Here is a 23,772-nt window from a genome sequence, read left to right on the forward strand (position 1 = left end):
TTTTGATATTAAGATCATGGATAAAATAAAATTGATTACATTTTAGTAATAGCTGCTTTCTCACATTGAAGTGTAGCTCCAATCGTGAAAGCAAGTCATTACAATAAAAGACTTTTCAATAGTCAAATGTAGTACATTTAGGTAACAAATTTGTATAAGTAATGTAGTACCTTTAGGTTACAAATTTGTACATATTTGTAATATTTTAATTGCATGATATTAATGACATAATAAACAGACTAAGAAGAGAACAAATTGTTTGTTGTACATCCTGACAAGAAAATCAACTTTTTAGGGAAAAGGGGAAATGTGTCCCCCTCCCTTAAATTTTTTTCCTGAATATTTTATGGAAATATTGTAATATCATAATACTTCTTTAAATAATATTTTCGTGTTTACATATTAATATACAAAGTGAAGTCCACAAAGTGCTTTGCATTCAAACTTTAATGATTTATTGAGTATTAAAAGTAACAAATATGTATTATTATATAATACATTTTTGTTACACAAAATATAATGTACAAGACATAATATAATATAATTAGAATAAATTAAATATGAAAATTCATATAAACTTCCTTCATAAATTTTGAGATTTTCTCATTAATGCCATCTAAACTCTATTGCTTGAGTATTCTGATACTGCTCTTCTCTGAAGTTTTCCATGATTCAATTTAGATTCAGAAGTTGAAAATCTACTCAGAGTTTTAACGTGTTGTGATACACAGATTCTGAACACTGGTCAACAAAAACTTTTTATGGCATTTTAATTTTGTTTATGAAAACAACAAGGTGGTGTTCAATAATGTGACCTGTCCACCCAGTTGAAAGGTTTTGGTTGAAGTTATTTTTAGATAAATCTCAGTTTCCTAAATCATATTAAAAACTAAATCAAGAGTTGGTCTATAAACATAAAATATTTATAAATAAGAATTAGTTCCATATTTAAATTAATTTCATATTCATTAATTCCATTCCTAAAATTTCTTAAATTCAAATTTACCAATAACTTCTTAACAAATTTTGCAATAGCATCTTTATAAACTTTATCCAGTTTCATCTCAAAGCACATACTACACTAACTACTAAAGGTTAATGTTAAAGTTTAAATTATGCAATAATATTATAATAGAAAAAACAATATACACAAATGTATGTATTAATGTGAGCGTATATAATTATTTAATTCACATGTAGAAAGGTACAGGTATTTTAAATGAATGTTAAATATAAATATTAAATATAAATATTTAAGTTACCTGTAGAAAACAATTTTAACAGTTCAACAACTGGGTGATATAAAGGAAAATGGTAAAAAATATGTTCTTCTAAATCAGGCAGAAGCTTATAAATTTTATTAGCATTTCTACCATCCAAACTATTCCCATTATATCCATGCCAAATTATCCCACAATTACTTAGCCAGACAGCAATATCAGACTCATTACATAGCACATTTTGAGATTATTGTCACAATTTTTATTATCAAATGAAGATTTGGTGGAGGAATTACATCAAGTATAAGCTTATCTCCACCTACATCAAGTAGACATGGATGTATAACATTTTTATTGATCTGCATAGAACATTTCTTAGATCCATTTTCAGCAAAGCTTCCATACAGCAACTTTAACTTGTTGAAAGTTCTCAGTTCTCCCAGATTTGACTTTTTTTTTGACACCATCACAATATAAACAAGATTACTTTACTCCATGTCTTAACAAGCCTCTAATTATATTTAGCAGTTTAAGATCTGCTGCTAGGTAGAACTTTAAATTGTTGAGTATTATTTTCTCTATAAGAATTTGTAGGTTTACATGATTTTCAGTAACATTTTTGACAAAAGCCAATACCAGTACTTTATTAACACCAGTATTCTTGCATGTTTGACAGTCAATATCCATTTCCATGTTGGAAACATTTATTATAACTTTCAAGGATCCTTGACCACTTTCAATCCCCACACGAATAATAATTTTATCCACATCTAATTCTCTAACAGTGCAAATATGATCAACAAGTGATTTTAGATCTTTCACATACACTAGATATTTAATAATAGTAGGCAGAATTTTATTATTTCCAACTTTTTTCTTTGTTGTGCTTTTTTTACTATGTAGTAATCATCAATAGTACGTGACCATAACTTTATTTTCTTTGAAGTATTAGCTTCCACTCCCAATCTACCTAAATCTTTTCTGCATTCCATTGCTATTGAGTTTATTGTACAATTTGACAGATTGCACTTTTTTTTTATATTATAGAAAATTTGGGTTGAAATTTTTTTTATGATGTGCTTTTTTTCTAATCTGTAGACTCAAAGGAGTCCCCCTGTCGATAATATCATAGTTTTTTCCAAATGAATATTTTTAACTTATATATATATATATATATATATATATATATATATATATATATATATATATATATATATATATATATATATATATGTATATATATATATATATATATATATATATATATATATATATATATATATGTATATATATATATATGTATATATATATATGTATATATATATATATATATATATATGTGTATATATATATATATATATATATATATATATATATATATATATATATATATATATATATATATATATATATACACATACATATATATAACGGGTGATGCGGAAGTTATCGGACAAAATAAAAATGTCAATAACTTATTTATAAACAAAAAAACAAACTACTATTATATTTTTTTTAAATAAAGCATTTATCTTTTAATAAAAATATATTATTTTTTATATGAAAAAACACCACCATCTGCAATTGATCTCAATTTTGCTCTGACGCCTTTCATATGCGACTGTAAAAAGTTTAAATCAATTTCTTGTAGTTTTAGTTTAATGCGATCAATCAAAACTTGCTCTGTTGAAGCTTGCCTACCCGTGCAGATCAAACTCAGATTTTCTCGCTTATGAGGCGAGCGCTCTACCACTACACCACTACCATGTTAATATATATACATGTAGACACACATTGCACATACACACACACATATATATACACATTCCACATTAACATGTCTATATATAAAACTGAATTTTTCTATTGGAGATATGTGAAATATATATTTACCTTTAAATCTTGTAATTTTATTCTCTCAGATGTGAGTAACCAATTCTTTAAAGTCACAATAAATAAAGTCTCCTTTTTTTGCAGAGTATAGATAAAACTTGCAGCTTGAACATAAACCTGTAGGGCTAGAAAGTAGATCTATATTGTAGTTGCTGTTGGCATACATTTGAATCAGATTTAGCAAGGGAGTTCCAGGTTCAAGCACAGAACATTAAAAAAATTTTTTTCCACAACAAACACAAATAAGCTTGCAAGATGATAAATGATCTCTACTTTTATATGGCATGTTATGTATGTTAATTATGCTAGTGAATATACTAATACAAAATAAATGTTAACAAAAGTATTTTAAACATTATTTATATTTATTTAAACTTTATTAAAAAGTTTGATTTCATGAACACCGAATTATTATTTAAAAAAAATCAGAAAAAATCAGTTTAAGAAAGTTAAAGAGTTCTCTTTTCCCTAAAAAGGTGATTTTATCGTCAGGATATACACCAAACAATTTGTTCTCTTTGTAGATAAGTCTGTTTATTCGTTGTTAATATCATGCAATTAAAATTATTTAAGTAATCAAATTTTTAACCTAAATGTACTGCATTTGACTTATGTTTTGTAATTAAAACTTTGTAATTAAATATTTAATGACTAAGATCGATACTTTTAAAACTGTTTTTGTGTCACTTACTTCAAATTTAAACAAAAAAATTTTCATTACTGTTTATTAAAAAATATTTAAGTTTTGAATAAGCGTGTAGCTATAATTTTTACTTTGATTAAGTTGTATTTTAGATACTTAGTTAAAAACGCAACTATAAAAATATTTTAAAATATTCAATAACATCTGCAAATAACTGTGTATTAGCTATAAAAAATATTGTGTTTTAAAAAGTGTACTTTATTTTTTAAAAGTTTTTATATAAAAATATAAAATTTAAATAGATTTTTAAAAACTACTAAAGCTCATTAGTTTTTTATTGCTATTGTTGTTTGTTGTTGTTTCTTTTACAGTTTTTTAATGTTTATTGATGAAATTCTTATACTGTTCATTTAAACATGTATATATATATGTATATATATATATATATATATATATATATAAATATATATATATATATATATATATATATATATATATATATGTGTGTGTGTGTGTGTATATGTGTATATATGTGTGTGTATATATATATATATATATATATATATATATGTGTGTGTGTATATATATATATATATATATATATATATATATATATATATATATATATATATATGTGTGTGTGTATATATATATATATGTGTGTATATATATATGTGTGTGTATATATATGTATGTATGTATATATATATATATATATATATTTATATATATATATATATTTATGTGTATATATGTATGGGCCTTTGTATTCAGAATATATGGTAAAATTCTGTATGTACACGCTTTCTAATAAAATCCTGCATAAGCTTTTTAGAGCCACCACAACCTTGATAGTAAGTAATATTTAAAGAAAAGTTCACAAGTAGTAAAATTGTAAGGTAGTTTTAATAAATGTAAAGCAATGTTACCAAAATCCTAATTTTCAACAGCATAATCAATATAGAATGTTTAAAACTTTGTTAATGTGTTTAGTGAAATTTAGTTAATTTATATTCATTTTCATCTACATTTTGCTTATTTATAGATAATGAAGTTAAAAATCTTTATTGTTTTTATAACAGTTGTTGCTAACTTGTTGTTGTTGTCAGCTTATGTTGCCAGCTTATGTAGCTGTAATCTTTGTGAGCGAATTGGCATGTTTGTGGTTACAAATGTTGCTAGCTAGTTGTTAGCCAATTTCCTACTAGATGATTTAAAAAAGTATATTTTTGTAATATAAATTTTTAACATTAAAAAAATATATAAGAAAATAATTTTATAATAAAAATTTGTTTACTCAAATACTGAGTTCAGGTAATTATGATAAAAACTTATATTAAATAGCCAAATTAAAAAAATAGTTCTGCTTATAAGTTTTACAAAAAAATTATTTTTAAAAATAATGTGTTATTATTATTGCAAAAACATTTTTTTATAGTATTTATTTAATAATAGCTAATATGAAATATTTATCATAACAAATATTTAATATGTTCTTGGAATGAAAGTTTCATGCGTTGGGGTTTGGAAAAACAATGCTCAGATTATTTATAATTGCATTTATTATTGGGTTAACACACCCCTGCAGTTATAAATAGTTGTAATTTTTTTAGAGTCGAAAATAATGGTTTTAAAATTTATAAAATGATTCAAAAACATTCATATTTAGATTCAACCGTGCATCTTTGATTAATACAGGCTTTTTGATTGCACGAAATGAATCATGTGATTATATTGCAATGCATGATGTAGATCTCATGCCATTAAATCCTAACTTAAACTACAATTACCCTGAACTTGGTCCTTTTCATGTTGCTGCTCCGAACCTTCATCCAAAATACCATTATTCTACATTTGTTGGTGGTATTTTGCTGTTATCTGTGGATCAATTTGAGGAGGTCTTCAATGTTTATCTTTATGTTTATTCATGGAAACAATTTTAATTCAGATAAAGAAAGAATTTGTTTTTGTCATTTGTAGCTAAATGGTTTGTCAAATATATTTTGGGGTTGGGGTCGTGAAGATGATGAGTTTTACATGAGAATTTCTGATAAAGGTTTCAAGGTAGTTAAATCTTTACTGTTTATAACTTTTTTATGTTAAAGTTTTTTTTTATTGAAAATTTTTTGGTCAATTTGTAAGTTTAGATTAAATTCTAGATTAATAGATCAATTAATAAGTTGTTGTTTAAAAAGCAGTGTCAAAGTTTGACAATTTTGTAATTCAACAATGCGATTAATGATTAATCAAATAAATTTATTTCGAATATATTTAATGGTCATTTATTTTATATTATCAACTTTCAACATTAATCAAAATATAATACTATACAATATAGTATATTATAGTATATTACTATTATGTTAAGGGGTAAAGAGATTCTATCTGTTCTTCAGATTATTAATCTGTTTCAGATTCTTAATCTGTCTTAATCTAAATTCAGATTCTTAATCTGTTCTGTCAGCATCTTAAGGGGTAAACAGATTTAATCTGTTGACCAGCTTTGCACCCCTTCTTCATCTATTAGGCTGGCGCAGATGTATTTTTAATACATTGTTTCCAGTTTAGGATGTTGAATGCTGGATCTTCTTGACTCAATGCATAGGTATTGCTTGTGTCTCTGTTTTTATGACTAGGCAGCTCATTCTATTATCTCCTAATGAGGGTACAGCTCTAAAACTCAGTTTTATGGTTCTGAGGCCGGCCGGTAGTCTGGTTTCCCGAACTCTGTGGTAGCTCTCAGAGAGGCTGATCAACAGCTGAAAAATATCAAAGTATTAACAGTGCCATGTTGCGCATGGATGATGTCCCTGTTTGTACTTTTGGTGTGCATTGCGGAGGCCACATTTGGAGCCCTTTGTTATGGCTTAGGGTTTATTAGTAGTAATGAGGCTATTGCTTGGGCTATTAAACAGTGTTCTGAGTACTATCTATGCTTTGAGTCAAGTTCTTCAATCTAATTTTAAAATAAATAAAGTACCAAAAACTATAAAACACAAAAAACCATCATCATCACCAAGTTCTCTAAACCTATCGTTCACTAATATTCGTGGTCTTCGAAGTAACTTTTTTTCTGTTAAGTCTTATCTCTTGCAAAGTTCACCAGACCTACTTGCTCTTTGTGAGACTAATTTGAGTTCAGCTGTCTCATCTTGCGATCTTGGTGTTGATGGTTATCTTCCTTTAGTTCGTAAAGACTCCTATAGCAGGCTTGGCCAGGAAGGCGTGCGATTTCACGTCATAATATGACCACGCAATACTATTTGATTTTACTTAACTTGACCACGGCTGTTAATAAGTTTTATAAATTTGTATCTGTTTTAAAAACGCGCAATAAAAATCTTAACTGAACTATAAAGAAGCTTAAAAAAAACTTATCGTTAAAGAAGCAAATAAATTTTCGTAAAAAAATTAGCGAAAAACAAAATGAAAATATTTTTACTAAAACTAAAATAGCAAAAATAAAATTAAAACTTAACTAAAATAAATAATAAACTATAAAGATAAGATTATCTAAATTACGTTTGGAATAATAACTTTGAATCGTCGTTTATCTTTACTAATGTTTTTATAATTGCATATTTTGCGAAACCCTTTTTAAATAAAATAACAATTTACAACTGACAATTGTTTAATAAACGCATACATTTAAAAGTTTAAAAAAAGATTCTTAACAAATCTTCGCACAAATAGTAAAATAAGTAAATATTATTAAATCGTTTATTTAAAAAATTTTTATAATTTTTTTTTTATTTAAAAACTATTATAATAAAAAATAAATGCTTAAATAAATATTAAAAAACATATATTATTCATTAATGTTTTTATAAAAAATCATTAGCAGTGATATGTTACTTTATTTAAATGCGTTTCAATAATATAGAAACGTAAGTAAAGATCAAAGTTATTTAATTCAAACGGCTTTCAAAAAAGTTTTTTTTTTTTTTTTCTTCTCAGCAAAAACTTTAATGATTCTAATATAAAGTTTATTAAAAACCTACGACTCTCTACTCCGACGACTCTAAACTTTAAATTCAAATTAAAAGCCACGACTCTAAACTTCGCTGTTTAGAGTCGTTGCTTATAAAATTTTTTGTTTTTAATTTTTACTTTTTTTTTTTATAAAAATATCTTATATAATTAAATAATATAAATAAAAAATTATACAACTTTCAATGATACTTTAATTAAAATTATTAGCTACTTTATTTAAAACCGTTTTGCTAATAAAAAAACATTAGTAAAGATAAACGTGTCAAAATTTTTTATTTTCAAAGTAATTAAAAACTAATTATTTCAGCGCATTTGTTTAAAACCGTGGTTAAATCATCAGAACAAAATATTATTTGCGTCGTCATATAAAGACTTGAAATCGCACGCCTTCCTGGCCAAGCCTGCTATAGTCACATACTTGGCCTGGGCATTTACATTTGTAAGAATTCACCCATTTGTCGTGAAACTAGATTTGAATTACAACCTCTTACAACTACAGTAAAGCTGACTGGGATTCTTTCCGTGATTTTCTTTGTGATGGCTCTTGGGTAGAAATTTTTTGTCTTCCTGTCGATAAATGCGCATCTTACATAACTTTGTGGATTCAGGCTGGCATGGAATCTTTTGTTCCCTCTCGACGATTCCTGGTCAAGCCTCACTCTCCTCCATGGTTTTCCTCACACTGTGCTGCTGCAATTGCCAATCAAAACCGTTACTTCCATATTTATCAGCAAAACAATTCTCCAGAAAACAGGCGTCTGTTTATTTCTGTTAGAAACCATTGTAAAAAGGTTTTGTCTAACGCCAAAGCCCGCTATTCTCAGGTCATGAAATCTTGCATCTCATCTCAAAAATTAGGCTCTCGTGACTTCTGGAGAATCTTTAATAGTATCAATAATAAGGGCAAATCTTTAATTCAACCTCTCTTGTATGGTTTTGATTTTGTCACCTCACCTGAAGACAAAGCTGAATTGTTTGCTAAAAACTTTTCATCAATATCATCTCTTGATTCCACTAGTTGTGTTCTACCTGATATTGCCAACAAACAGGTTGATCCATTGCTTGACATTCGTATTACTCCAGCTTCTGTATCTAAAGTGATTTCCTGCCTAGACTCTTCTACAGCTTGTGGCCCGGACAACATACCTGTTATTGTCTTGCAGAAGTGTTCTCCGGAGCTGTCGTCTATGCTCTCAAAACTATTTAACAAGTGCTTATCAGAGTCTTGTTTTCCAGTCTGCTGGAAAGCAGCATCTGTTATCCCTATCTTCAAAAATTCTGGAGAGCGATCTGCTTCGTCTAACTACTGTCCCATAAGTCTTCTTCCTATCATAAGCAAGGTTTTTGAATCTTTAATTAACAAACACTTAATTTCTTATCTTGAATCTAATAACTTACTTTCTTACCATTAATATGGATTTCGATCTTCTCGTTCTACAGCTGATTTGCTAACAGTAATAACTGATAGGTTTTATCGTGCATTAGATGAAGGTGGAGAGGTTAAGGCCATCGCTCTTGACATTTCAAAAGCTTTTGATAAAGTTTGGCATGCTGGTTTTCTCCATAAGCTTTTTTCTTATGGTGTATCTGGCAACATCTTTAAAATTATTGAATCCTTCCTTTCCAATTGTAGCATAAAAGTTGTCCTCATGGACAGCACTCTTCTTCTTATTCTGTAACTTCAGGGGTTCCTCAAGGTTCTCTCCTTGGCCCTATACTCTTTTTAATTTACATCAACAATCTTCCAGATATTCTCACATCTAAGGTGGCATTGTTTGCTGATGGTACTGCCATTTATTTTTGTTGTGATAAGAAACCAACACTCTCTGATTGCTTGGAGGGGGCATTTGAGCTTGAAAAGGATCTCACTTCTGCTACAGCATGGGGCTTACAGTGGCTGGTGAACTTCAATGCAGATAAAACTCAATTTTTTTCAGCCAATCGTTATCGCAATAATTTAGATCTTCCTATATTTATGAACGGCGATGTTCTCGTTGAGTAACCTACTCTTCATCTTCTAGGATTAACTCTTACTTCGGATCTTTCTTGGAAACCATTTATCAAATCAGTTGCAAAGTTAGCATCTGCTAAGGTTGCATCTCTTTATCGAGCTTTTTTACTTAGGATTCTATTCTCTATCGCTATAAATCTCAAATCCGGCCTTGTATGGAATACTGTTGCCATATTTGGGGCGGACCTTCTAACAATGCCCTTTCTCTTTTAGACAAGATGCAAAAACGCGTTGTAAACATAGTTGGACCTGCTCGTGCAGCCAACCTCCAACCATTATCACATCGTCGTAATGTTGCTTCTCTTTCTCTTTTCTACAAATACTATAATGGGCACTGCTCTAAAGAGCTAGCGTCTCTTGTGCCATCTACTAAAATTCATTCTCATTATACTCGTTATTCAATTAAGTTTCATCCTTTTTCCGTGGCTGTTCCTAAGTGCTCCAAAAATGCTTATTCATCTAGTTTTTTTCCTCGAACATCGGCTCTTTGGATTTCGCTTCCTTTATCTTGTTTTCCTGATTCATATAATTTGCAATCCTTTAAACTGTCTGTCAATCGTTATCTTGCTCTACAATCTTCATCTTTTCTCTTTCAGTAACTTCCAACTTTAATTAGTGGCTGCTTGAAGCTTTGTTGGAAGCGAAGATGTTTAGGAAAAAAAAAAGCTTGTGTGTGTGTGTATATATATATATATATATATATATATATATATATATATATATATATATATATATATATATATATATATATATACCATACTGCTCAAAGATTTAGCACACATTAGGTTTAATTTGGTTTTTTTCTTTAAAAATGAAATAAAAGTAAAAACAAGAAATTCAAGGATTTTTAAAAAACGAAATATTTGTTTGACTTTTTTAATTACATTAAGAGAAAAAAAAAAAAAAAAAAAATAAACGCAAGTGTCTATCACTAAATATCTTTAATCAAAATTAGGATATAAAAAAAGCTGCTCATAAGTTTAGCACACCTGGATTTAAGTTTGCTTTAATAGCAAGATCAATAATGGATATGTCCACCTTTGTTCTTTATGCATAGTCAACATCTTCTATTAATCGAATCAAAAAGTTTTCGGCAATAATCAGTTGATAAGTGTAGAACGACTCTTTCAAACTTTCCCTAAGATGTTCAGCTGATGTTACAGGGGCTTTAGTGAGTTTGCGGTCTGGTACAGTCCATACATTTTCGATTAAGGTCAGGTGATCTAGCTGGCCACTGAAGTACCTTAATGTTATTTTCTTGAAACCAAATAATCACCATTTTTACCTTTTGACAAGGAACGTTGTCTTGTTGAAACTGCCACTTTGACACATTGCTAAAAAAGATGTCTCTAGTTGGGATTAAATAATTTTCAAACGTTTCGATATATTTATGTTGATCCATATGACCATTGTATAAATAGCAGAAACCTGGGTTGTCATATGTGATGCAACCCCATATGCCTACCTTCACCATCTTGTAGTCGCAGCACAATGAGGCGACTATGAAAACATCTCATTATAGTGTCTTCAGATAATCACTCTGTTCTTTCGGTTAATAACTGTAAAGTTGGATTCATCACTAAATATTATTCTTCTTAGTTCATAATTAGATATTTTCAAAATAGCTCTACAAAATTTGATACGTTTTAACCGATCAGTTGGTTTAAGCAGTGGTTTTCTGGCAGCAACATTGCAACAAAGCTTTCGATCATTTAATTTTCTATTTACAGTTTGTCTTAAGATATGATTTTTTTAGAGCCAAGTTCACTTCTTGTGCAATCTCTTTGGCTGAGTATTTAGACTTTTTTCTTGCAATTCTATAGTTACTATTATCATCGGTGATACTTGTTATTCTTGGTCGTCCAGATTGGTTTTTGTACTTTTTTTTACTTGTATTTTAAATACTTTTGTTGGAAGTATTTAGTATTTGTACTTAAAATACTTTTTATTAATATTTTGTATTTTATACTCATTGAAAATACTTATTGAAAATACTTATAATTCAAATACTGCTTAAAGCATTTACAATGCACATTTATTCTGAAGTGTCACTTAGTCACTATTTATTCTGAATTATTTCTTTTTTTATTTACCTACTTTGGTTTCATTAGGGTAATTATTAAATTATATTGCGGGAATTATTATAAATTAAAGATCGCTGCATTTAACAGGGAAAATAAAAAAACTTTTGAATCAGTAAATGAAAATCAAGAAAATAATGAAATTTTACCAGCCATTGTAGATGGTACTTTTTTCAAAATCGTAGCCAGATCAAAAAAAAGTAATAAAATATCAGCGATATGCTTATTATGTGTACATAATTCTTAAGCATTTGAAGGTAATTTTCAATTTGGTATTAGTTAAATTAATTTATTTTATCTTTTTTGAACAATATGCAATTGATTATTAACTATCAATTATTTAATGTTGCAGTATAAATTAATATTCATCAAAATTTATTAATAATCTATTATAATAATTATTAATAATCCTATATAAATTATCAATAATCGAAATTTACAATACTTACTCAGTTACAGCAAAGTAAAAACTTTTAAAGAGTTTTATGTTTACTGTATAGAACTTGCACAAGAATCGCTTCGGAGACCATAAGTTACATAAGGTATATGTTCACAAGAAGTGTAAGCTATGCAATGCTGGTGTAGAAAGAACGACTGAGGAAGGCCCTGCTATAAAGAAGTTCAAACAAACTACTTACCATGAAGCAGTATCAGAATTATCAGCACGACGTCATATTATATCGCAAGAAGAAGCTGACAACTTAATTGTGGATTACATTGCTGAAGAGATGTGTCCTTTGGCTACTGTCGAAAAACTGGCTTTTTGTCAACTGCTTCATGGATTCAATCCTAATGTAAGCATCATGTGTTGCATGACTCTTAACAAATGTTTAAATTCAAAGCTTTCTAAGATTCATGAAAAAATAAGAAGCTAACTGAAAAAGCATCATTAGTTTGCACAACTGCTGATATATGGATAAAAGTTATCTTGGCATGACTGCAGACTGTATTGAAGTGCCTCTGAATGAATCTAGTTCAGTTTCACAAGCATCAGTATCCCTTGCTTACCATCGATTTTATGGTAGTCACACATATGATACAATTGCTGCAATGATTTCTCAAGTTCATTGTCAATATGACTTTAATGTAGAAAAAGTCTCAGCAACTGTCACTGACAATGCGTCAAATTTTGGAAAAGCATTTAGAGATTTTTTTGAAGAGTCAACTACAAGTGCTGCAGCAACTAGTGTAAGTGTGACTATCACACCTAATGCATCTGAAGAGCAAAAGGACATGGAAGAGGATGCAGTTAATGATTATGAAATTGATGTAATTAATATTGGAAGCATTCTTTTATTTTCATCAAAAAATGATAATGTTGATGATGATGATTCCTTAGCTGAGAGAATTTCTATGCCATCTCAAGAAACATGTATCAGCCATTCACTGAATCTGTTTTCAACTAATGATGCTAGCAAAGCATGTGATACAGATAGTGCGTTTGAGCGCATTTACCGTGCAGCTCTTGCAAAATGCACTTCAATATGGAATGCAACTCGGCAAAGTAGTAAAGCATCAGATGTTATGTCACATATTACAGACAAAGCAATACTCTGTCCTGTGCCAACACGTTGGAATTCTCAGTACAATGCTATCAAGCGATTACTTGAATTATGTGACAAACTTAATGATATATGTAATGCATTGAGCGCACCAAAATTTAAAAGCAAGAAATAAAAAGCCAAAATTTAAAAAAGCAAGAAATAAAAAGCCTGCAAGAATATGTTAAGGTAATGAACCTGTTGCTACAACATTGAATACTTTACAAGGAGATAATGTTTATTATGGTCATGTGTTTCCACATTTGCATAGCTTACAAGTAAAATTGGAAGCATTTCAAAATTACCAGTTAAAATATGCTAAATTATTTGTTGCAGCAATGTTAGCACAAATGAAAACTCGTTTTGAAAAGAAGTTGAGATTTGATGTAAGTAATTCATGCAAGATTGTTGGAGCAGTTTCTCATCCACTATTTAAGTTACAGTGGGTGCCAACTAATAAACGAGCTATCTGCAGAGAAATATGTGAAAATGCTATACTAGCTTCTAGTGAGCTGTCAGCAGCAACTAATCTCAATGTGACCACTGACAGCATAACTGAAAATTTTGTTTAGCTTACAAGTGAAATTGCATAGCTTACAAGTGAAATGTCATTATTATATACAAGTTGTATATAATGATGACACTCCAAATGCTGGTGCAACAAATGATGCTCATCAATAGTGCATGTTGTATTTGAATGATAAGATACAAGTTTGAATGCTCTGAATAAGTATAAGACTTTTTGGTCACTGTTTGTCAAATTCAATACCACTGTACCATTGTCGGCTCCAGTTGAACAACTGTTTAGCACAGCGGGACAAATACAAACGCCTAGGTGTAACTGTCTAAGTGATATGATGTTCGAAAAACTGCTGCTGCTAAAAACAAATGTGGACAACTGAATGAATGATATTTTGATATAAATGCAGTATAATGACTAAAAATTATGCTCGAGCAATGACAAAAATAAAGTTTAAAAATTGCCATAGTTTTTGCCATTAATTTTGGTAAAGTATTTTATATTTAGTATTTTAAAAACTTTTTTAGAAGTATTTTTATTTTAAATACTTTTAAAGTATTTGTATTCGTATTTGTATTTAAAATTTTTTTGTTCCATTATTTGTATTTATATTTTAAATACTTTTATTAAGTATTTTACCCAGCACTGGCGAAAAATACCAAGTTTATTTCAATTGAGGTAATACATACTTTGTACATCATAGAAACTTTAGTTCAGTTATTATGTGAAAAAAAAGAATAGTTAAATTTACTTAAGTAAAAATTTGACGTCAAAAAGTAAAAAGCGGTAGTTAAAAGACAATAATAGTGCAAGTGTGCTAAACTAATGAGCGGGTTTTTTAAACCACTTTAATTAGCGGTTTAAGTTAAAAATAGATGGTTAAAATAACTTTTTTTTTTTTTTCATAAGGTTTGTTTTAATTAACTGTAAACAAAAAAAAATAGAAAAGGCATACAAAGTTTACCGCCTAAAAATTCAATTAAAAGAAGAAAAATGAAACTTAAATCTAATGTGTGCTAAATTTTTGAGCAGTATTGTATATAGTCTTGAAAGTTGAAAGGTTTCTTCCATACACTACTACAGGTAGTTATAGTGTAGTTTAACTACACTACTTTGCTTCAATTGTTACTGGTGTTGAGGAAGGGCTTCTCATATTTGATAATTTAAAAAAATCGATTTTGTACACCCTGACTAGTAACATTCCTGAGTTAGCTCCATTTACTATTTTTATCATTTTAAATGTTCCTTTACCGCTTGGAACAATCCCTATGTTATGCATTGCTGTTACAAACTTATTTTCTGCTATCTCATTGGCTCATGAATCACCTGAAAATGATATTATGGAGCGCAAACCTCGAAATGAGAGTCATGATCAACTTGTTAACTCACGTCTAATTTCATTGTCTTATTCAATAAGAGGTGTAATTCAGGTCTTTTTTTTTTTTTTTGTTATTATTTGTCAAGTTAAAATATTAGATATTACAATAGTAACTCCTTAAACTGTGTAGTTTTAGGAGAACGCTGATAAAACTGATCAGATAAAGTTTAAGAAGTTGAATATAGTTTTTTTTAAGATATGATAGATAGCTTGCCCTAACCAAACCCTTCTTCGATGTAGCGGCATTTCCTTGTACCAGCAGGTTATAAGGTATTCGGTTTAGCAGCGCTCCCTTGTAGTGGCAGGGTTTAAGATAGTCAATGTAGCAGCACTTCTTTGTAGCAGCAGGCTATGAGATAGTTGATGTAGCAGCAGTCTCTTGTAGAACAAATAAACTTGTAAAAACTGGCATAAGTGCGAATATATATATTTGGGCCATTCTGAGAGAAAGGAAAAATAAAAAAAAAGCTAAAAAGTTAGGAAAACACATACTAAACTCCAACTTTTTTTTTTATATATTTAAAAATACTTTTAAGCAAAAAGTTGTAAAAAAATATCATTTGATCATACTATAGCATGGTTTTAATGTTTTAAGGGTTGTATAAACATGTTTTGATGTTTATTTACAGTCCTGTTGTGTAGTATTAAAAATCATATTGTAAAACCATAATTGAGAACTTAAATTTAAAAACTTAAAAAAAAGAATTAATAATTTGATAATGTTAGTGCATTTTTTCAATGTAATTTACATGGTTTTTTATAACCATTAATACTTTTTTTCTTACATCATTGATTGCATTGTTTTATTTGTTGTTTTTAATATTATTTTTTTTGTTCCGACCATCACAGTTTCAACTTTCACGTCAAAAAAAGAAAAACATAAAAATGCTTGTAAAAGTTCAAGTAAAAACTATAGAACTCAGCATATAATAATATCAATATGTGCTAAATACACAGACCAAATGATTTTTTTTTTACCATGCTGTTCGCTGCAGTAAGTCTGACAAAGTTGTTTTGTTTGGAAGTGATTAAAAGTAAATGTTCTGACCGTCACGCTATCTAGAGTTAATGGAGAAAAATATTTATGATTTTAATGCTGTAACTTTTGCATACTTAATGATATGGTAGTATTTCACATTTCTAAAAAATTCATTTCCATTTTTTGGTTCATTTTTAATAGCTTAAAGAGTATCAAATGTTATGACCATTGCGCTCTCGGAATTGGCCATATATATATATATATATATATATATATATATATATATATATATATATATATATATATTATTTAAAGATGGGTTTTCCCATTTAATATGGAGTGCTTCTTTAATTTTCAATTTGTTTTTAAATTGAAAATTAAAACTATAATTGTTTTAAAATTAAAATTTTCAATTTTAAAACAATTATAGTTACTTAGATTTTTACAATTAACTGATGAAATTATATGCTTATAAACATTAGATTCTTTGTCACTTGTAAGATGCTCATGAATCCTTGTTGTTAAGTGTCTAAAAGTTTCTAATGTCTAAAGCTGGCATTACATCCAGCACAAGAAAATTTGTAAACAACATTGGATTTGAGCAGCTTAGGAAGTGGATCTTTTATACATAAACCGTTTTGTAATTTGTTGGTGGTGAAAATTAAATTAATTATAACATCTTTATAATATTTTTTAATGGTTTTATAACTTTAGATATAGTAAAATTTAAGTAAAATCCTATAAATGGAAGCTTATAATATCTTATATTATGATTATCAATACTATTTATCACAGATGGGTTTAATTTTTTATCAACAAATAATTTAATTTCAGTGTCGATTATTTTAGGTGGGTATTGGTTATTTTTTAAAACATTAGATAGATTTTTTATGTCCTTATCAAATCTTAGTTGATTTTATACGTTCTATCTATTAAACAACATGTAAGACTAATTTTATAACAATTAGGAACAAAACTGGAAAATTTTTGTAAAAGACTTGTTTTTTGTGTGAACCCATGAACCCATCTTTAAATAAACGAACTGTTCAAGTTTTTTTTTTATTTTTTTAATTTAATTATAATTTTCATTTTTTTGCAATTTACGGTATCATAATTTATATTATAATTTTAATGGTTAGTAACAATTCTATTTGTCTGTTAATATTTCTCTGTAATGTCTTCGAATTTTGATTTTATATTTATATCCAGAGTTTTAAATTGTAATTTTATTTTTTGAAAATGTAGTATGTTATCTACGAAACATGTCAAGATTAAAAAATATTGTGTTTTTCTTTAAAATATGTTCATATATATATATATATATATATATATATATATATATATATATATATATATATATATATATATATATAAATATATATATATATGTATGTATGTATATTATGGTTGTTCAGTATGCTAATTTGTTTTCAGAACATAGGTATTTGAAGTGTTTTTTCCCATTCTACTATCATATTGTGGTTCAAAAATATTTTTTACTAAATTTTATTATTTGCCCTGAAGGTCCCTCAAAGCCCCCAAACATTTGACAGGTCCCAAATATTATTAAAAAAAATTATTTAAAAATATGTTGGCCTGGAACTCAAAAGAGGCAAAATCATTTTAAAATTTCAAAAATAAAATTGTTTTTTTTTTTATAAAAATAACAATTTTAGGTTTTTTTGAATAAAAACTATGGTTTTTAAACAAAAAGTAAAAATATGTTAATATTCACAATGCTTTTATTAATATGCATTTTTAAGTTGTTTTTTATAAAAAATTAATCTAATTTTTAAAATTTTTATAAAATTTTGCTTCTTTTGAGTACCAGGTTGACATATTTTGAAATAATTTTTTTTAAATAATATTAAGGACCTGTCAAATGTTTGGGGGTTTAAAAAACCTTGAGGGTAAATAATAAAATTTAGTAAAAAATATTTTAGAACCACGATATGATAATCGAATGGGAAAAACCTCAATTAGCTATGTTCTGAAAACAAATTAGCATACTGAACAGCCCTAATGTATATATGTATATACATATATACAGCCTGCAAAATTCAGGTCAGCATTCAGCAATGCAGATGCAAAAGCCAATCTATCTTTGTTTTACGATGGCATACAACTGTCAAGCTGAATCTCGTAAAGTGTTGTCATGCAAAAATAAATATATATAAAAAATATGTAATATTTGTTCATTATAAATTCATAATTTATTTATTGTAATCGTTTTTTCATGTTTGATAAGTATTATTCAAAAAAAAATTCATTTATTTTTTCTTTTCTTTTTGGTACACGAACAACAACAACAAGCTATTTATTTTCCATGATTTGTTTTTAACAATAGAATTAATAATAATAAAAGTAATAATGAAAACAATAATAAATAAGAAGAAGAAGAAGAATAACAATAATAATAGAATAATAATAATAATAATAATATAAGATAACAAATTTAACACAAATTATAGTAATAGTAACACTAAGTATGTTTACAATAATTACAATGAATAAATAAATATTATAATGGTATTTATAAGCATAAAATTGTTTATAATAATAAGCTAATGATTTTTTAAGACAGTGTCACTCATATAGAAATCTGATCAAAGGAATGAACCAATATCAAAGGAGTTACACCAATTAAAAGGAGTGACACTAATATAAAAAAATAGTAATGGTATATATAATAATAATGGCACTGTTATGTTTAACACATGTGGAGAAGAAACATGTTAGTTAAAAAACTTTAGATTTTTTTTTAATTACAAGTATTTATTTAAAATAAAATAACAATAATTTAGATACAAGTTAAGGTTTTCATTAAATTCACTCAAAATATAAAACACGACATTGTTAAACAATAGAAACTCAAAACAAATCATAATGCTTAACAGAACAGTTATTGAAAAATGGGGATTAAAATATTGCAGCTTTCAAACAATTTTAGGTGAAGTAATTTAATATTCAGATGTTTTGAAAAATTGTCACAATAAAAATAAAGGCTGCGTTAAATTAGCAATTTTTCAGACCAGATTTTTTTTTTATTTCGAAGAGTATATATTTATAAGACATCTGTGGCATAGTGGTTAGAGCGCTTGCTTTAGAAGCAAGAAATCCAGGGTTGGAAGTGAACATTAGGCATATTTTGTGTCATTGATTAAAATAAGGCAGAACTTCTTAATTAAATGCTCTTCCACAGTGCTCTGTAACATGACCGTTAGGTCTTCTTAGGTTACCTTAAACAAAAATCAAAAAAAGAAGATTGTTTTTTTATCAAAAAATGAAAAACAACTACTGTAGGAGATGCATATATGTTTATATATGCATGTTTATATATATATATATTTATAAGGTTTTGTTATTTTAGTTATAATTTTGTAATTATTAACAGTCATTTTAAAGGTTTATCGACATGGTGATGAAATTCTTACTGGTTTTAATACTTTCAAGCATTTTCATGGACCAGAGCGTAAACGTGACTATGTCAAGCTTCCTGGTCAAAAAAAGGTTTGTTTAATGTTAAATGACTAATAACTTAATGCAATCAATAACTTAAACAAAAAAAATTTTAATAAATTTTTTTATTAAAAAAAATTATTTTTGACAAAAGTATGACAATTCAAAACCATTCCAGTGTGTATTTAAGTTCAAAATAGACATTTTTTTGAATCTTCAAAATACGTCTTTTTGGATTTGAAATTTGAATTTATTCTTTCAGTAAATAAAAGTTTAAATTAAAATTTATAAAAATTTAATGATATTTGTTCTAATATCGTCAATAATAAGATCTGTTCTGCGTTTTAGTGGTATATTTTTATTATATATTTTTTTAAATCATGATAAAAAATGGTGACTTTTTTTTGTTTCCTTTCAATTTTGAAAAACATTCAAAATCAAAAATTTAAAAAAAATCGTTTCATCAAGTGTAAATATATTTCAAAGATCTTTGTACAAAAGTATTTCTAAAATATTTTAGATAAAAAAGATTTTGTGATATTTTTTTATATCATGTAAAAAAAAATTACATTCATGTTTTACATCTGCTTTTCACAGAAATCTTATTTAGAAACTAAAAATAATTTACCTGATTTAAAATGTTTGTTTTTAAGTGAAAATAATGTTGTTCAACTGCAGCTTTAATTGCTAAAAACTTGTTACCAATAAACATGATTTTTTTTTTTTTAAGTTATTCAAATTCAATGTTTTAAGACTAAAAAGTGTTCAATAAAAATCTGTGAAAATTATAAATTGCTATTATTTAAGTTTTTAAGCTAAAAACTAAACAGAAATGTATTTATATAGAGTATTTATTCCTTTAGTTGTTTTGATATTAAGCTTATTTTATCATTTATTTTTAATTTTTCCTATTCTAGAACAAGTTGACTTGGCTAGGTCTTTTACGGGGTTCTTATTAACTTTCTTTTGGCAAGAATTTATTCTAATACTGGGTTGTTTCAGATTTTTTGCCTGCTAATTTCTCTTTAGAATGTTCCAACAAATCCCATTCCCTTAAGAATACTCCAAAAATCCTCAATTGAACAATATTCTGGTATATTTAGCGGTTTATCAGTTTTGGCCTCATAATTTATGGAATTCTTTTCCAAGAATAGTATCACCGTTCTAATGCAAAGAAGCATTAAAATAATTATTAATTGTCATCATGATATTTCTTAATAAAAGGCAACCGTTTCTTGATGCAATTCTCTAATTAAAGATATTGGTTAGCTGCAAAACTGGAAAGGACAAAGTATGTTTTTGAGATTTTTTGGTAAAAATTTTCCATTCCTCTATATTTTACTTGCAAAAAAGTTTGCTCAACATTGCTTGAGTAAAGCTATTATTGCCATTGATTGTGCTGTGAGCCTAAGTAAAATAAGACTCTTCAATAATGCACAATTTTCCTTGCAAATTCCAATACAGACAATTGCCACTTTAGCAAATTTTTTCTTGCTGGTCATTATTTACATTGTTATCTTTTTCATTTAATGGCAACTGGTTCTGGTCTTCTTTTTTAACAAGTAATTTATCAGTACTGTACTGCACTTTAATTTGTGAGCAGGTTTTATGCACCTTTATAGAGTAACTTATGGAGTTTCCCAAAGACAAACTGTCTTTGGGAAACTCCATAAAGTTGATCAAACATGATTTAGAGGCATTTAATGTTTTTTTCATTCATTTTCTGACAATATATCCACTACCTTTAACTCTTTTATAATAATAATAATAAAAATAAAAGTCATTTTCAGCATGCTGGATTATATCAGAGATAGTTTGTCTTGAAATTTTTCTATTTTAAAGTGTTTTAAGGTGAATTTCTTTCCATAATAAATAAAATTCATAATTTTGTTTTCTGTTAGTTTCTTGTTTTGGCATCATTTTCTTAAAAATGTGTAACTATTTTACAAAATGTAGTACACGCCCACACCTCCTAATAAATCCTAAAATATCCTAACTAAATATCTCGACTAAATCTTATAGTTTTTCTGGGGCTGGGTTTGCAAAAAGTCTCATATTTAGCCAGGGCCCCAGTCAGTTACTATGTGTATATATATGTATGTGTGTATATATATGTATGTATGTGTGTGTGTGTGTATATATATATACATATATATATATATATATATATATATATATATATATATATGTATGTGTATATATATTTGTGTGTGTATATATATATTTATATATATATATTTATATATATATATATATATATATATATATATATATATATATATATATATATATATATATATATATATATATATATATATATATATATATATATATATAGATAGATAGATATAGATATAACTCTCGGAATTAGGGTCGGCATTCGGCAATGCTGACCTAACTGCCGACCTAAAAGTGTTTGAGGTCAGCAAAAATTGCCGACCTTGTTTCTATGTTTTATGGTAAGACCTTTGTATCAATTTTTTTTTGCCGACCTCTAAAAGCTTGAGGTCAGCATATTATTGCCGACCCCATTTTTCCTAATTTAGAGGATTATATATAAATATATATATATATATATATATATATATATATATATATATATATATATATATATATATATATATATATATATTAGTTTTAGTGTTGTTAACATTAGGGGATAAAACATACTTTAGGGACTGTGAATTTATATATAACTTGAGGATTGGTTTTACTTTTCGTATCACTAAATTCAGTATTTTCCTGTTTTACTTTTGTTATGCAAAACCTTGCTTATGTTATTTTTTAATGTGTAAGTATTTATTGGAATATTATTTGTAAGTATTTATTAGAATTAATTAGAATGTAAGTATTTACTAGAATTATTTTTGAGAATGTAATGTTTAAAATTGTAAAGAATATTTCATTATTTAAATCTTTTTAGGTAGGGATGTATAAAATAAGCAGTGATATCACAAACAAAAACAAGAAAACTTGGCAAAGCAATTTAGTTCATTTTGAGAAATCAAAGGCAAAAAGAACAGAAATCAATAAAATTAAAGAACCACTTGACAAGCCTAATGCACTAGTTATTTTAGGGAGGTTCACTTAGTTGGCCTTTTTAGAGAAATCTGTTTTTGAGAGATGCAAAGTTATCGCCTGTGAATTAATTTTTTTATTGACCAAACTGAATTTTCCAGTCATTTTTTTTGTTGATGAACTGATACAAAATTATGGTGTCTTGGTTAAAAATTTCAAACAGTCAACGCCAATTATTAGCATACACGCGGTGGTATGGCAAGATGACATGAAGTTTTTGTGTGAACTAGGGAATCACACTTCATATCATGACGCTTTTGTGTGGAAAAAAAACTTTGTGTCATCAGCATTTCCATTATGTGGAAAAAAAAGATTTTGCCGAAATTAATTTTAAAGCTCTTCCAAATATTTGTGATTTTGATGAAATTCAAGAGGAACTATAGCATTACTTGCATTTATTTTAATGCCAGAAGATTGGCAGCAACTGCAACAAGCATGCAATTTTATTGCTGGTTGTTGGATAAGTATCTGGTTTTCCAATCGCTATTAATAAAACTATGAAGTTTTATTAGCTGCAGTTAATCAGTATGCAAAAGCAAAAAAAAATTTTTTAAGACACTGGTGTAATCAAGAATCTGTTATAAACACGGCAAGATCCAATATTTGTACAAAAACTGTAAAAACTGTGCAAGAAATTTTGGTTTATGCAAAAACTGTCAACAATTAATAAAAAACTAATTTTTTGTAATAAAATTTAAAAGTTATACTGGTACTAATTTTTTAAGCATCTAGAATTTGTTAGAAATACATGACTTTATATTGAAAAGGCCTAAAATCATTAAAAACTGTTTTTTGCAGTTTTTTAATTTTTTTAAATTATAATTAAGATATTTTTTATTTTTAGTCTAAAACTCATTGTGTGGCACCATGGCCATACAAGATTTAAAAAAAGCAAAAAAATTTTTTTGTTATTAAAAATTAGTTAAAAAAAACAAAGTGTTTTAAGTTTTATCTTAAGGAATTAAATATATAAATT

At 27.2% G+C, this 23,772-nt stretch overlaps 1 protein-coding gene across 1 annotated transcript in view; it reads left to right on the forward strand.

Annotated features, from left to right (window-relative positions):
• The window catches only part of LOC100206713 (beta-1,4-galactosyltransferase 7), a 45,411-nt gene that overhangs the window by 16,510 nt on the left and 5,129 nt on the right, over positions 1 to 23,772 (forward strand). The window contains exons 3-5 of the mRNA XM_065793133.1: positions 5,426 to 5,654; positions 5,737 to 5,820; positions 19,665 to 19,769. Coding sequence (XP_065649205.1) covers positions 5,426 to 5,654; positions 5,737 to 5,820; positions 19,665 to 19,769 — 418 coding nt within the window. The remainder of the gene's footprint in view (positions 1 to 5,425; positions 5,655 to 5,736; positions 5,821 to 19,664; positions 19,770 to 23,772) is intronic.

This window comes from Hydra vulgaris, chromosome 03, assembly GCF_038396675.1.
Source record: "Hydra vulgaris chromosome 03, alternate assembly HydraT2T_AEP".
Taxonomy (NCBI): Eukaryota; Metazoa; Cnidaria; class Hydrozoa; order Anthoathecata; family Hydridae; genus Hydra; species Hydra vulgaris.